Source organism: Meleagris gallopavo, chromosome 19 (assembly GCF_000146605.3).
Source record: "Meleagris gallopavo isolate NT-WF06-2002-E0010 breed Aviagen turkey brand Nicholas breeding stock chromosome 19, Turkey_5.1, whole genome shotgun sequence".
In the NCBI taxonomy this organism is placed as follows: domain Eukaryota; kingdom Metazoa; phylum Chordata; class Aves; order Galliformes; family Phasianidae; genus Meleagris; species Meleagris gallopavo.
The window spans coordinates 5086168-5099157 of NC_015029.2; the positions used below are offsets into that span (position 1 = coordinate 5086168).

General features: G+C 42.6%; 1 protein-coding gene across 1 annotated transcript in view; it reads right to left on the reverse strand.

The window, feature by feature from the left end:
- Window positions 1-12803, reverse strand: part of WDR34 (WD repeat domain 34) — a 20768-nt gene extending 7965 nt beyond the window's left edge. The window contains exon 1 of the mRNA XM_031556277.1: window positions 12718-12803. Coding sequence (XP_031412137.1) covers window positions 12718-12803 — 86 coding nt within the window. The remainder of the gene's footprint in view (window positions 1-12717) is intronic.
- Between the last annotated feature and the right edge of the window lie 187 nt (window positions 12804-12990).

Genomic DNA, 12990 nt, shown 5'->3' on the forward strand with positions numbered 1-12990 from the left:
GGCGGGCGGAGCGCCGTGCCGGCCGGTGGGCGCTCAGGCGGGGGAGTGCGGTGCTCGTGCCGGCCCAGTGCCCGTCTCCGTTCCTCGCTGTGGGGTTCTTGTGAGGGAGCCGCGGTATTGGCAGGGTGCAGCTCTGCCGTGTAGCTGAGGGAGCCGGGCCGCGCGGGAGCGGAGCGGGAAGCGGCAGCGTGCCGCCGGAACAACGCTTTCTCCCGTGCGGAGATGCGGCGGCGAGAAATTCCTTCCTTAACTGATGAAATAAATATTCAACTATGCTGTGCAAACAGTGCTCAATTTACGTCGTTAACCTTTTTCCGTTGCGGGCAGCAGGGCTGTGCGCTGTGCCGGCTGCTGCTGCGGGACAGGCGGCGCCACGAGCCTCCCGTGAGGAGTTGTGAGGGCTTAAAATAAAGGCTTGTCGTCCGTAAGGAGATCGCCTTCAGTCCCCGCTAACCGCTCTGATTGCTGTGATGGGCTGCAGTCTGTGGTGGGAGACCAACTGTTGTAGCTGTGATTATGTACAGCTAGGTGAAGGAGTGAAGCACGGTCTGTGACTTCAAACCGTGACACAGCCAATGTGAGGAGAAAAGTTGGTGGGGTTTTGTTCCTGTGGTGGCTTTTTGTGGTGGTTTTTTGTTGTTGTTGTTGTTTGTTTTTGTTTGCTTGTGAAATAAGAATATACGGAACATCAAAAATACATCGACATGCTCTCAGCAAAGTGACTGCAACGTCAGTACCCATTCCCCCACAATAGCTGCACATCTGTGCTGCTTTGAAGACGAGATGTAAGCAAACAGCTCCAGAAGATGACTCTGCTAACCACAGTGTGGTTTAACTCTTTATTGCACTGTCTGATTTGCCGGAGCTATAATGTGGAACGGTATTTCAGTGAATCTTATCTTGCTTTTTCCTTCTGGCCTGGCAGTGTCAGACATGTAGGTATTCTGATGTCTCGCAGCGCTGGAAATAGGGTGAAAGCACGGATGTCGAGGGAGGGTTCCTACCTGCCCCGGGCTATGAGAGCTCTCTAAAGTGGCTGGAACTAACACAGCGCTGATCTGTACTTTCTCTTCTTTGTGTTGCATGAGATAAAGTATCAGCGAGTTGTCACTTTTGGGTAATGAGGTAAATCAGCATGAGAAAAGAGGAATAAGACAAGACGAAGTGAAAACTGGGAAGAAACGCTCGAGGAGAAAGTAGCAGGGACAAAAAAAAAAAAAGGCATGCATGGTTTGTTGTATAATTTCTATAACTTTGTGCAAACCAAATATTTTCTGCTACATTTCAGTACAAATTCACCCACTAGTGGGTGCAGCAGCCGCTCTCTGCATGCAATAAATGAAACAATTGAGCTCCGTTGAGGCTCCAGATAGCGGAAACGGCAGACGACCCAAAATAGAGAGACGGTTGAGCCTTCCCCTTTTACCTTTTCCCCATTCCCTCCACCCCAAACAGATGCAAGTGAGGACGAAGAAAACAACACACGTAGCTCAAACAAGAAGAGAGTGCCATGAGAAGGATCTTTAGGCGCTTAGACTGGCAGCAAAAAGCTTAAAAAGGAGAAAAACGTTGCCTTTTGCTGCTGGATGTGTTCTGTACAGAGAACATAACTCCTTGTGCATTGTCATGTATTAAAAAAAAAAAAATTCCAAAGAACAAAAATAATAGCAAAGGCTTGTACCAAAGAAACATACCACTCCATAGAGCGGTTGTCTCCCCAGGCAATACAACCATTAGCCCTAATTCTGTTTCCCTAATTGCTCACTACTGGGTTGCATAGCATTCAAGTTTGGTTTGGTTGAAGTCTGGGTACTTGCCTATATTGCCTCTGAATGCATAGATGTTAAACGGGATTTATGCTGTTATTTCTTGCTTGGCATCCAGGTACAGACAATACCTGATCAGTTACGTCCATACAATTGTTTTAGAACTAGGCCTTGAGGTCGTTTGCATTAGAGTGAGGTTGTTTGCTCTGTGATGTAGAGGGTAGTGTCAGTGAGGCCCTGAGGTTTGCATTAAATGGCAGTATCACTGGAGAAAAATAATCAAGACCATACAAACGTGAAGGCAAGAAGACAAATAAGCAGGTATGACCCAAAAGGGAAATGACTGGAATGCCCTGACATCTGTAGCATTATTTGAAAGGACACTCTTTTAGGTTCACCGATAGCTTGGTGTACCACAGTCTGTAAAGTTTTCAACAACAGTTGCATCCTATTGCACTTCTGTAGATGGTGATCGTGGAGTTCAAATGCAAGACCAGTACATAATGAACCAGCTGAAATCTGTTTATCTGCAGTGTTACCAGTGATACTCCTCATCTTGTACTCCAAAAACATCACAAACATCTTCTTTTTACCCTTGAGGTAGTGAGGTATCAGAACTGGTTGTTGTTGTTGTTGTTGTTGTTGTTGTTTTAACAATGGGCATTTGAAGTGTAAGTGTTGTAAGTTACACCATGCTGAAAATGTATGGCAGAAGGAAAAATAGGACCCGAGCCCCTAAATGAGATCGCTATTTCAAATGTATCTGATAGATACTTTGTAGATGCATTACTTATGTACAGATCTTATTTCTTTTTTGTTAGAAATCTGTGAATTAAAAACAAAGGTGTCCAGACATTCACTAAACCTGATGGAAGGTCAGGTGACCACAGCTGTGCTGCGTTCAGATGTTCAGCAGCTTAACGAGGCCTCAGGTCCTTGTGCGGATTCCAAGTGTGTAACCTCAGGCTGTGTGAGTCTTCCAGCCATTGCTTCTTTGGATTCGTTTATATAGGGCTTATACATTTTTCTTCAACTTCTGACCTCATTTTTCCCCCTCCCTTTGCCCAAATTCCCTCTGCAAATGTGATCCCATTTGCTTTGAAAATCATACTTGAAATTTTGGCAGAAAATATCTCATTTCTGAAGTTCTGTTGCACATACATGCATTATATGTTATAAAAATAATCCATCGCCATTAGTCATAGATCTGCTAGGGTCTGTAGAATTAGAATGGGGGGAAGGGGTCCCTTTTAAACCTTATTATAGATAGGATTTCTTTCACAGTACAGGTATTGCATATCCCATAGCTATTCCCACATCTATAATAAGAGACTTTAGTCCAACATGGCACAAATGGAAAGGAGCATAGGGAAAGCTTGCTTTGTTGCAGGTGGCAGCAAGCTGCCACCACAGGAGTGTGAAGACTCCATGCAAGCAGATTCTGAAAGGCAAAGAAGAGCTGGCACAGGGCCAGAAGCCATGGCATATCGAAAGGCATCCATGAAAGGCTTGGGATCCAAATTCCTGGCTGTCGTGGTGCTCCGAGCACAGTGGCAGCTGGGAGCTTCTGCTTTGGACACAGGCAAGATACTGTCAGCAGTGTGATTGGCAGCAGCTCCCTCCTTTTAGACACAGCATCCCCTCATTCCTGCTGAGCTTATATCAGCATGCCCACCATCTAATCTCAGAAATAAATGTACAATCTGGCATCCCTCCCTTAAAAGGTAGCTGACCCATTGCAGCGCTGACAGAATGGAAGAAAACACTGAGATCTATTAAATTAATTCCGTATCATCATATGTGACTATTATTTATCTGTTCTGTGTATCAATTTATCAACTCATACTATGTTTGCAGTATTTCAAGCAGCTGTTCAAATTTGAATTGGTCTTATATAAAGCACCTGAATATCTTGAAAAGCACTGCAGGTAGGTATTATTTGTCTGAAGACTGGCTATCCCTTGCAGATGAGCTGTTTCTAAAAGGCCATTCTGAAATAGGTAGTTACATTCTACCGAGTTCTATCAAATTTATATTTAAGTAAAGCAAGCACAGTTTGTGTGATAGTTCTTGAATGCACTTCAGAAAGCCAGATATTTAATTTCAAGCATAGGTTGCTCTGAAAGTAATGCCTCCTATTTATTATTATTATTATCACTATTTACTATATTTATTTTATACGTATATTATATTATGCCTTCATGGAAACTACAACAGATACAAAAAGTACAATAACACGAGTTGATAAAGCAAATTCTCAGCTACAAAACACCATCTTTCTACATAGTCACCATTAGCTGTGCATTTTTGCCAGCGATGAGCAAGAGCCTGCATGCCAAGCTCATACAAAGTGCATCAGCAGAGGTTCCTCAGTGTCAGTGTTGCCACTGCTGAAATGCACCACGCCAACAACCACCCCTCAATGTGCCGACTCCAAGTTGTTCTCTATCGGCATTCACCAAGCATTGGGAATGTCAGTGGGTGCCATTTTTTCTGCACGGAGGAATTCAATTCTACCCCTTTACTCCAAACACACCTCCATGTCAGACACAGTTCTGTCAGGCTGCCATTCTAATGCCATCTGTCACAGGGCAACAAAATGGAGTGGATTATTGGCAAAAAGGTTCAGCCTCTACTGCCATACCACCAACATCTGCCTCTGACATTGTGGGCCAACATCATAAAATAGGAGGCATTACTTTTGGAGCATCCCTTGTACTTTTGTTTATTAAATATAATTTATGTGAACAGTGAGTGATCAATACATTATAGCTTTACTGAGACGTCAGTATGTGATCCAAGAGTGCAGAATAAAACTGTTTTCCTGATAATGCCAGCAAATACAGCAGAAAGGACAGTTGCATTTTGTTAATATAAACTTTACCTCCATTTAAAGAGTTTGCATATTGTCAGTTTAGCTGGAACAGCAAAATCATCTTACACCTGGTGCTACAGCCAATTCTGAACTGGTGATTAAGAATATCCCATTATGATTACTCTGTTAGCCCACACATAGCAAGGAGCCCAAAGGCTCTAATGACCAGGTTTCTTATCTTCTCTAAAAGATTGCTTCTTTATATCCTTTAGGAGACTGAATGGTACGGGGATGTAACGTACATCCCCATACAAACATAGATGGTTTGTTTAGCTTTTTTGTTAGTGTTCATGTAGGGTTCTGATCCTGGTCTAACTTAAAGGAAAAAAAAGAGCAAGAATATGACAAAGCAGAGCCCCAAAAGGCATGAATGTGGCTCTCTGTGGAAAAGCGTGAAAACAATTGTACCCATTACATGCTGGGTTTGGAACTCTGTGCAGCCTAAGCCTATTGAAATATATATTTGTAAGCAGGAGTGGTGGGGAGGGAGGATGCATCGGAATGAGGCCTGGAGCTGAAATGCTGTCATAAAGGCAGTAGGAGGAGAGAAGGCTATAAACTGGCTGCCATCCTCACATTGAAAAAGGTCTGGAAACATCTTAATGTCAAATGTCACACCTTCCGTTCCTGTTTTTCTTTTGTCCTTAGTTTCCCATTTAAGCAATTCAAACTTCTCCTATTTATGTTACTGATCTATGGAAGCTGGGTTATCTGAAAGCTTTTTGATTTTGCTCTATCCTATCCTGACAAACTTCTGCTCATTCAACCTTTATATATTTTACTTTTAATAACCAATACGACTGCATCAGTACTAAAAAAAGAAAAGAAAAGAAAAAAAAAAGAAAATCCCACACAACAGATTTCTCAGCATCACCAAGGCCTGAGAGAACTTGCTGCAGTGACAGGAGGCAATTTATAAGGAATTAACTCTGACAGTCACTTTATACAGCTGATTTTCAAAGATCTGGGCACTAAAGAAGTGTTAATGAGGGTACTGAGGCTTCATAATTAATTATACTAGCATCTCTTTGTTGCTCTCTAGAACAATAGTGCCTGGTTGACATTTCAATGGGAATCTGGTAGTATTCTTTGTTATTATTATCCAGGAGTACAGTTATACCTTAGCTCCCAGAGGGCAATGTTGCATGTAAATGCCTCTGTGAATTGCAAGAGTCTTTGGATCTCAGTAAAAGCCCTTGAAGGAGACCCTGCTGGATACTGAATGGATGTCAGTAAAATTTCTCTAGTCTGGAGTCTCTCTTCAGATATGGACTCTCCTCCCCTTTCATTTCTCCCTTCCCCCTTCCTTTCCACTGTGCCGGTCCTTCTCACAAGGCTTAAGAACAGCACTTTCTGAATCTTTAGTTCCAAACCTTTAAAGGAAGGAATACTGACCTGAACGAAACAGTGAACAGAGAATAGAACAGTCCTCAGAAAATAGGGAATATTTTTCACACGCTTGAGTTTTCATTGCAATAAAACCAGCACTGCCAGAAGGAATCCCAGAAGTGGTGAGTCAGATAATAGATATACGGCTGTGGTGGGAGGGAAATGGTCTCTACTTTGTTTTACACCCTCCTCAGCTTTCTTTGTAAAGGCAGATGAAATTATTTTCCAGTCATGCCACTGCAAAAGCAAACACAGAGTTTAAAGGTTATTTGCTTTGTGTGTTTTTGAGTCGTTATTTTTGAATCCAAAAGGGGAAGGATGACTTTTTGGCAATGATGTCAAATTCTACTCTGAAAGCTTTTACTGTATTACCTGAACTTCTCTTATTTTGTACATTAATAGCCCACTTGCTTGTGTTAATTTAAACAAAACTAACAACAGTGTTTTTTTCACACCAGCTGAACCACAGCCTTGCCATGCTAAGGGCACGCTTTGACAAACGCATCTTCTAAGTCAGTGAGATCGATGCAACCTGTTCCTCACCCTTTCCCCATTCATTCCTGCCATTATGCGACCTTGTCTCTTGTGCCATTCCTTGTGCATCTGCAGCAGGGAGCAGATCAGAGTATATAGTGGTCTGAGTTAAAAATAAATGTTTTTCTGAGAACTATTTTTTAATTGAAATCAGGTTCCCGATTCAGTTTAACATGAGGCTGCACAAAAAACAGCACTGGCACAATCCAAGGCCAGCACGATGGGGAAGAGAAGAGGAATGTTGGGGGGGGAGGAGGGGAGAAGAGGGAATGCATAAGCAGGACATTCTAGCAGAAAAATGAGTTAAACAACATCCTCAAAGATTTCAGATCCTTCCAAGCCAGAGCCACCTCTGTGCTTTGTGTTCAGATAGCACCTTGCGCAAAGGGATGGCAGTCACAGAACTCTCAGGATTCTCGGAGCCATTGTAATACCAACAAATCATAAACGTTCCTACAGACTGACACAATTAACCAAATTCCACTTGCAGATCTTCATTGTTGGCAACTTGAGCAGCATTTTATGTAGCTGAAGCTGAAGCCTAGCTCTATTCCTACATTCTGGCTCTGGCTCTAATGAGGGATAACTGAATAGCCGGCATTTAGTTAATCAATACAAGAATTACTTTTCTCACAGAGTTTTTATATTTAGCTAGATTCTTTTATGAGTTTTGACATTCTCAGATGAAAAGAATAATGTGTACAATGCATTGTTATAGCAAAAACTGTGTATGACATCTCTACGCATTTTCCTCCTTTTTGTTTCACCTCCTCTGTCACTGCACTCCTACAGAAAGCTCAAGATGTGCTGCGAATGTCTGAAATAACGCCAACTTGAGACGGAAGGATTGTAAATAACATACTCACTCTTCACTGAGTGATATTCTGTGTATTTGTTTTAATCTGATATTTCCTGGATAGGAACAGAGGTTACTTCCCCTGGGAGTTCAAGTATCGATAGCGCTCTCTGTAACAGGGGAAGTCCTTCATGATTCTCACAAAACAGCTGCTCCTGGGTAGCAAGACAATGGATGGAATACAGGGTGTAAAGTTGTGGTCTTTATGGCTTTTCCTAAGGGGCCAAATCTTGAAGTAATTCAACTTGGTTTAGGATTCACCAAGAATTTTCCTTGCACAGGACTGAGGAGGTGGTAAATATGAGTTTTGAGAATTGGCCATAAAGTACTGGAAAGCAAATGTTTATGGATTCTGCTTGTGGAAAAGGCGCGTGCTTCTTAACTTCCCCATGAGTGGAAAAGTGAGATGATTATTTGAAGCTCTCTGAAGGAGAACTTCAGAAGAACAAAGTATAGTTTTGTGGTTCCTCAACACTGCTGCATCCCTACTTAGATATGCTAAACCTTTGATTCAGCTTTCATACAAGTTTAATGGTTGGCAACCCTGCCCACAGCAGGGGGTTGGAACTAGATGATCTTTGAGGTTCCCTTCCAACCCATGCCATTCTATGATTTGAGTACTTTTGATCCAGACCTACTGTGTCTACTTAGAAGGACTCTATCCAGTCCTGGATCTTCTGCCCCAGCTACAAGGAAATTAGTCTTTCCCTGGACAGAGCAGAAAGCAAAGGCAAATAGCTACTTCCCCTGTTTATCATTTCGGGGCCTTCTACACTAAAACATAGCCGGCACAGCTATTTCAGAGTAACTCCTAGTATTAATATTGCAGTATTTCAGTCTGAAAGTGTCTCTGTTAGTGACTGATCATTCTACCTAGGAATACCTTCTGTGAGTGGTCAGTTTGTCCAACAACTTCTGTTCACAACTTTTATTACACAGGAGTGTATGTAGTAAAAGAGCCTCAAACACCAAACCATCCGCAACAGGTATTAATTAACAATCAGGTTATTTCAAATAAATACAAAGTTTTTCAGACATTTTCTGTGAAACCATTCTAGCCATACTGAGCTTGGCTGAAGGCTCCCCAGCCTCAGCACAGAATGGATTGGCACTAATTCTGTCCTGCAGAACTAGTAATTGATTATCCCTAATGAAAGGGTTTGAAGATCTACAGGTATGAATGCATGGGGGAAATCTGTCTCTTTGGACAGGGGCTCTTAATTTCACAATTCCAAATGTAACTTTAAGAGAATCTTCCAATAAGCATTTTTCCCTTATAGTCTGGAAGGAACAGATTGTTTCAGCTCCCTGCACTACTACAGCTCTTCACCTTATGTGAAAGAAAGAAAGAAAACGTTCATAAGCACTCACAGGTCTGAAGAGCCTACATCTCATGTTCAGAAGTGTCTTAGGTTTCATTGACTTCGAATTTTTATTTTATTTTTACTTTTTATATATGTATATATTTTGGCTGCTTTTTTGTCTCTAGTATCTGGGAATGAGAAAAAGTGTTAATGACCATCCAGCTCTTCCTAGATTATAGATGAGCACCTTGGTAAGTTAAAAACGTTGGCATAGGAAAGAATAAAAATCAAGTTTAGTGACTACATCTAATGGGAACTTGGCCAATAATTAAGGGGAAAAAAAACTCCCAACAGAATCATTGGATTTGTTCAATTATATAATATTACTCACTGTGTTGTCTGTGCTACTGAAGCACCATTCTGCTTCAAAGGCAGTATTTAATCCAGCAATATTTTCATCTGAGGGTTCTGACTGCAACAACTGTCAGGACACGTGGAAGATTCTTCCATCATTATCTAACCACTCAGTGCTAATGTGAGCGCAGGCTGGGAAGGTCTGTGTCTAGTGGAGATGAATAAACAGTTGGAGGGGAGGTATTTGACTGCTTAATGCATGTGCCAAACTGTCTTTCCAGGGTCATGGAGACTCAGCAATTCCTGGGGGCTGTCAAACTGATTACACGCAGCAAACCAGCCGGTGTGCCTCTGCCTGCTGCTTAGAGTAAGCACTGATATGTCAGTCAGACTTTACTATCGAGTACGAGCTTATGTGTGTTTCAAGTGTTGTTCAGCCTTCAACTCATTGGTGTATTCAGTCATTTAGAAGCTTTCGTACACTCTAAAAAAATGTTGTCTTGCACTGCTAGGCGGATCTTTGTTCCAGATACAGATCGTGAGCCTGCAAGGTTTCTGTGGCAGACCAGGCTGCCAGCGTAGATGTACAGCTGTAAAACTTTTTGGTTGTATTTCAGCTGTGGTAAAACGATCCTTGTTTTCTATTTCCATACAGTAATTTCTGTGAGATTTTTCTGGATGGAGGGCTATAAAAATGTTAAATTGCTATTAATCACACTGACTTGCATGATTTTATGTATGCATGCCCATTCTGTATAGCAGGAATACTTAGTGGGAAATTTATTCTTCATTTTTTTACACATCATTACACTGTATTTGTGAGGATTTAGCACATTTTCTGGTTTCACTTGCCAAATCAAGGGTCCATGCTTAATAGGTACAGCTGGCGTTACAAAAACTAGGCATGGTTACCAATTATGCCTCTGTCTTGTAGTAATGCAGTAGTATTAGATGTAGTAATCTCTTCTCACTGGTGACAGGTGACAGGATGAGGGGAAACGGCTTCAAATTGCGCCAGGGTAAGTTTAGGTTGGATATCAGGAAAAACTTCTTTACAGAAAGGGTTGTTAAGCACTGAAATGGGCTCCCCAGGGAGGTGGTTGAGTCACCAGCCCTGGATGTGTTTAAAAACCATTTGGATGTGGTGCTCTGGGACATGATTTAGCAGAGGGTTGTTAGTTAGGGTAGTATGGTTAGGTCGTGGTTGGAGTCGATGATCTTTAAGGTCTTTTCCAACCCAAGAAATTCTCTGATTCTATGTTTCTGTATCTATCTGAGGAAAGAATACTGGAGATCTGAACTTCTGCATCAAAGAGAAGACTGTCTTTATGAATAGGCTTTGTTTATTCCGTTCTCAAGAACAACAATCAACTACCATTACACTCTATGTAAACTGTAAGGCCATTAATCATTATCAGGTGCTGCCAACACCCCCCAGATGTTCACATATACACAGAGGAAAACGAACACGAGTTTTCTTCACTTATCTGAGAGTCACTGCCACCCTGAAGGCTGTGAAGATCTAACTCCTTTACTTGACAACACTCATGCACTCAGCTGGAAAGATACCACAGACAGTCCAGTTTTGCAACTACAACCATACAACTTGAAGTTCAGAGAAGAGCAGGAACACAAACTGTAACACCAATGGAAAAAACCTTCTTGTGATATAGGCAGCAGAGCTACTTGGAAGGTGTGCTTCTTCAGGAAAAAGTGATACTTGTCTGTTATATTTGATGTAATATACATATATAGGAGAAGATGAGAGGAGGAGGACACCATATTCTCCAAATGCATTAACACATCTCCTATTTCACAGGATTGTAACTGTACATTCTACAATCAACAGTTATTCAAGGACTGAAACTGCCCTAGGTTTTAATTACGGATAATGAAAAACATCAGATAGCAGTGAAGGAAAGTGACTGAATATTTATCAATTACAAAAACAAGTTTTTCTAAATGGGATGTTTGTTTTTAGTGTTATCATGAATATTAAGCATAGTCTTATGTCTGAGCACCGCATGTAATTTCTGGAAAACCTTGTGTAACAGCAGATAACTCATGTAGCAAGGCTTTATATCACGTAGATGCCATTTTCCTTCCTTTTTCATGAAATTACATGGGCTTTAGGATCCCTACAAAGAGGAACAGTTTCAGACTGAGTTGAGAATTGTGCTGCTTGCTTTTTCACAAATACTTGGGTCATGTTCCTCCTGAGCATGTATGTTGATGAAGCAGGAACAAATCAGTTCAGCAGCAACAGCCACTAGGTGCTCTGCTCTCATCCTTCCTTCTTAACAACTACACTAACTCAGTGGCTTTGTTTTATTTCATTACGTCTCTATAAAGCAATGAAGGGAGTGCAGAGAAGGCATCATTCTGTGAGTTGCTGTCAAACTGTTTGAGCCAAGCCCCAGAAGTATGTAAGCACCTGTTGTTGGGAGACCTTTTATGAATTATACCCAAAAGTCAGATTGCAGCTGAACTGAAAGTGAGGTTCTCCTTTGAAAGGCAGACAAGACTAAAAGTAACTGGTCAGTTCGGGTGAACGGTATACATCAGCGGAACAGACAAATCACACTTCAGGAATACATACTGCTTTATGTGCAGAAGTAGTAGGGAGTAAGCATATGCTTTGATCATCACAGAACTGGCTTTCAATTATACAGCCTACATTTTCAAATTGTGGACCTTAGAAGACCGATTTATAGAACAGAATAACATATTAGAAGTGTTAAAAGGGAAGAAAGCAAACATACACAGTTGCACAGTGAAGAGATTAAAAGAAAACAGAAGAAAGAAAATCGTGCTGCGCACTTGAGCTTACCTTACCTTGTCTGGGTATGAAAACATCCATATTAATCAATCCTGGGAGATGCAGACAGCGTGAGAGAAACTTTGTTGCTGTGCTGGGCATCAGAAAGGCCTTGAGACCTCCCTCTAGGGGAGAAGTCGATCATCCTGCATTATTAAGTTGTGATGCTTCGTTGCTGCATCTAGCATAGGTGGCAGCTCCTCTCGTGTTTGCATGGGGAAGCACAGTGCAAACTGTCCTTGTGCCACAGCAGTTGTGGGTGGCAGCGGGAGCAGACACAGCTGGCAGGGAGTGACAGCAAGAAGCACAAAGGGAAAAAACCTTGGGATTTGGAAGCAACAGGTGTGAAGGGGAACTGAGATACTACTGTGGGGTCTCTGAGGAGGCAGGAGCTGATCCAGGCCTTGCTGGCTAAGTACATTGGAAGGGCAACTTGAGGAGGCGGCAAAGGAAAGGAAAAGAAAGGGAGGTAGGGAGAATGTGAGAATGTTGTGTGACTGGAAAGCAAACCACAAAGGGCAAGTTTCTACTTCATCAAAGCTGTGTCTGTTTCTTAGCTTGATCTGCATCATAATATTCATTTGTGAGTGATATGCTGCATTTTTGGTAGAAAAGAGTGGCTCAGCTGTTACTTTAAGAGCAAAACAGGGCTCACTGTAGCTAGGAGGCTGCGCTGAGCACAACAGGTGGAAAGGGACAAAAAGGGTTATTTAAAGGCTGCTTGCCCTGGTTGCAGTGGCAGGTGTGCTGGCAGGCGCCGGGGCTCAGTGACCTTCTAGGGCTGTGCTTCCACTCCAACGGAGTGGGCTGATGTGACTGACAGGGCCTCTGCGCCCTCGGAACGTAAGGTCTGAACTTCTGAGTCATATTCCAGCTGGAGGCGGCAGCGCAGAGGCAGCAGCCACATCCGAGGGCCCCATCCCTCAGGAGATGCCGGTGCCGGCAGGGCCACCCCAGACAGCGAGGCCGCTCGGGGCGGCTGCGTGTTAGGATCATCGATTCCAAACCCTCACACAGACATATTTCCCCCGCCGGACCTCCGCCAGCCCCTCGTGACGCCGGGATCGCCCCGCTACAGACGGCCGGTCCACACG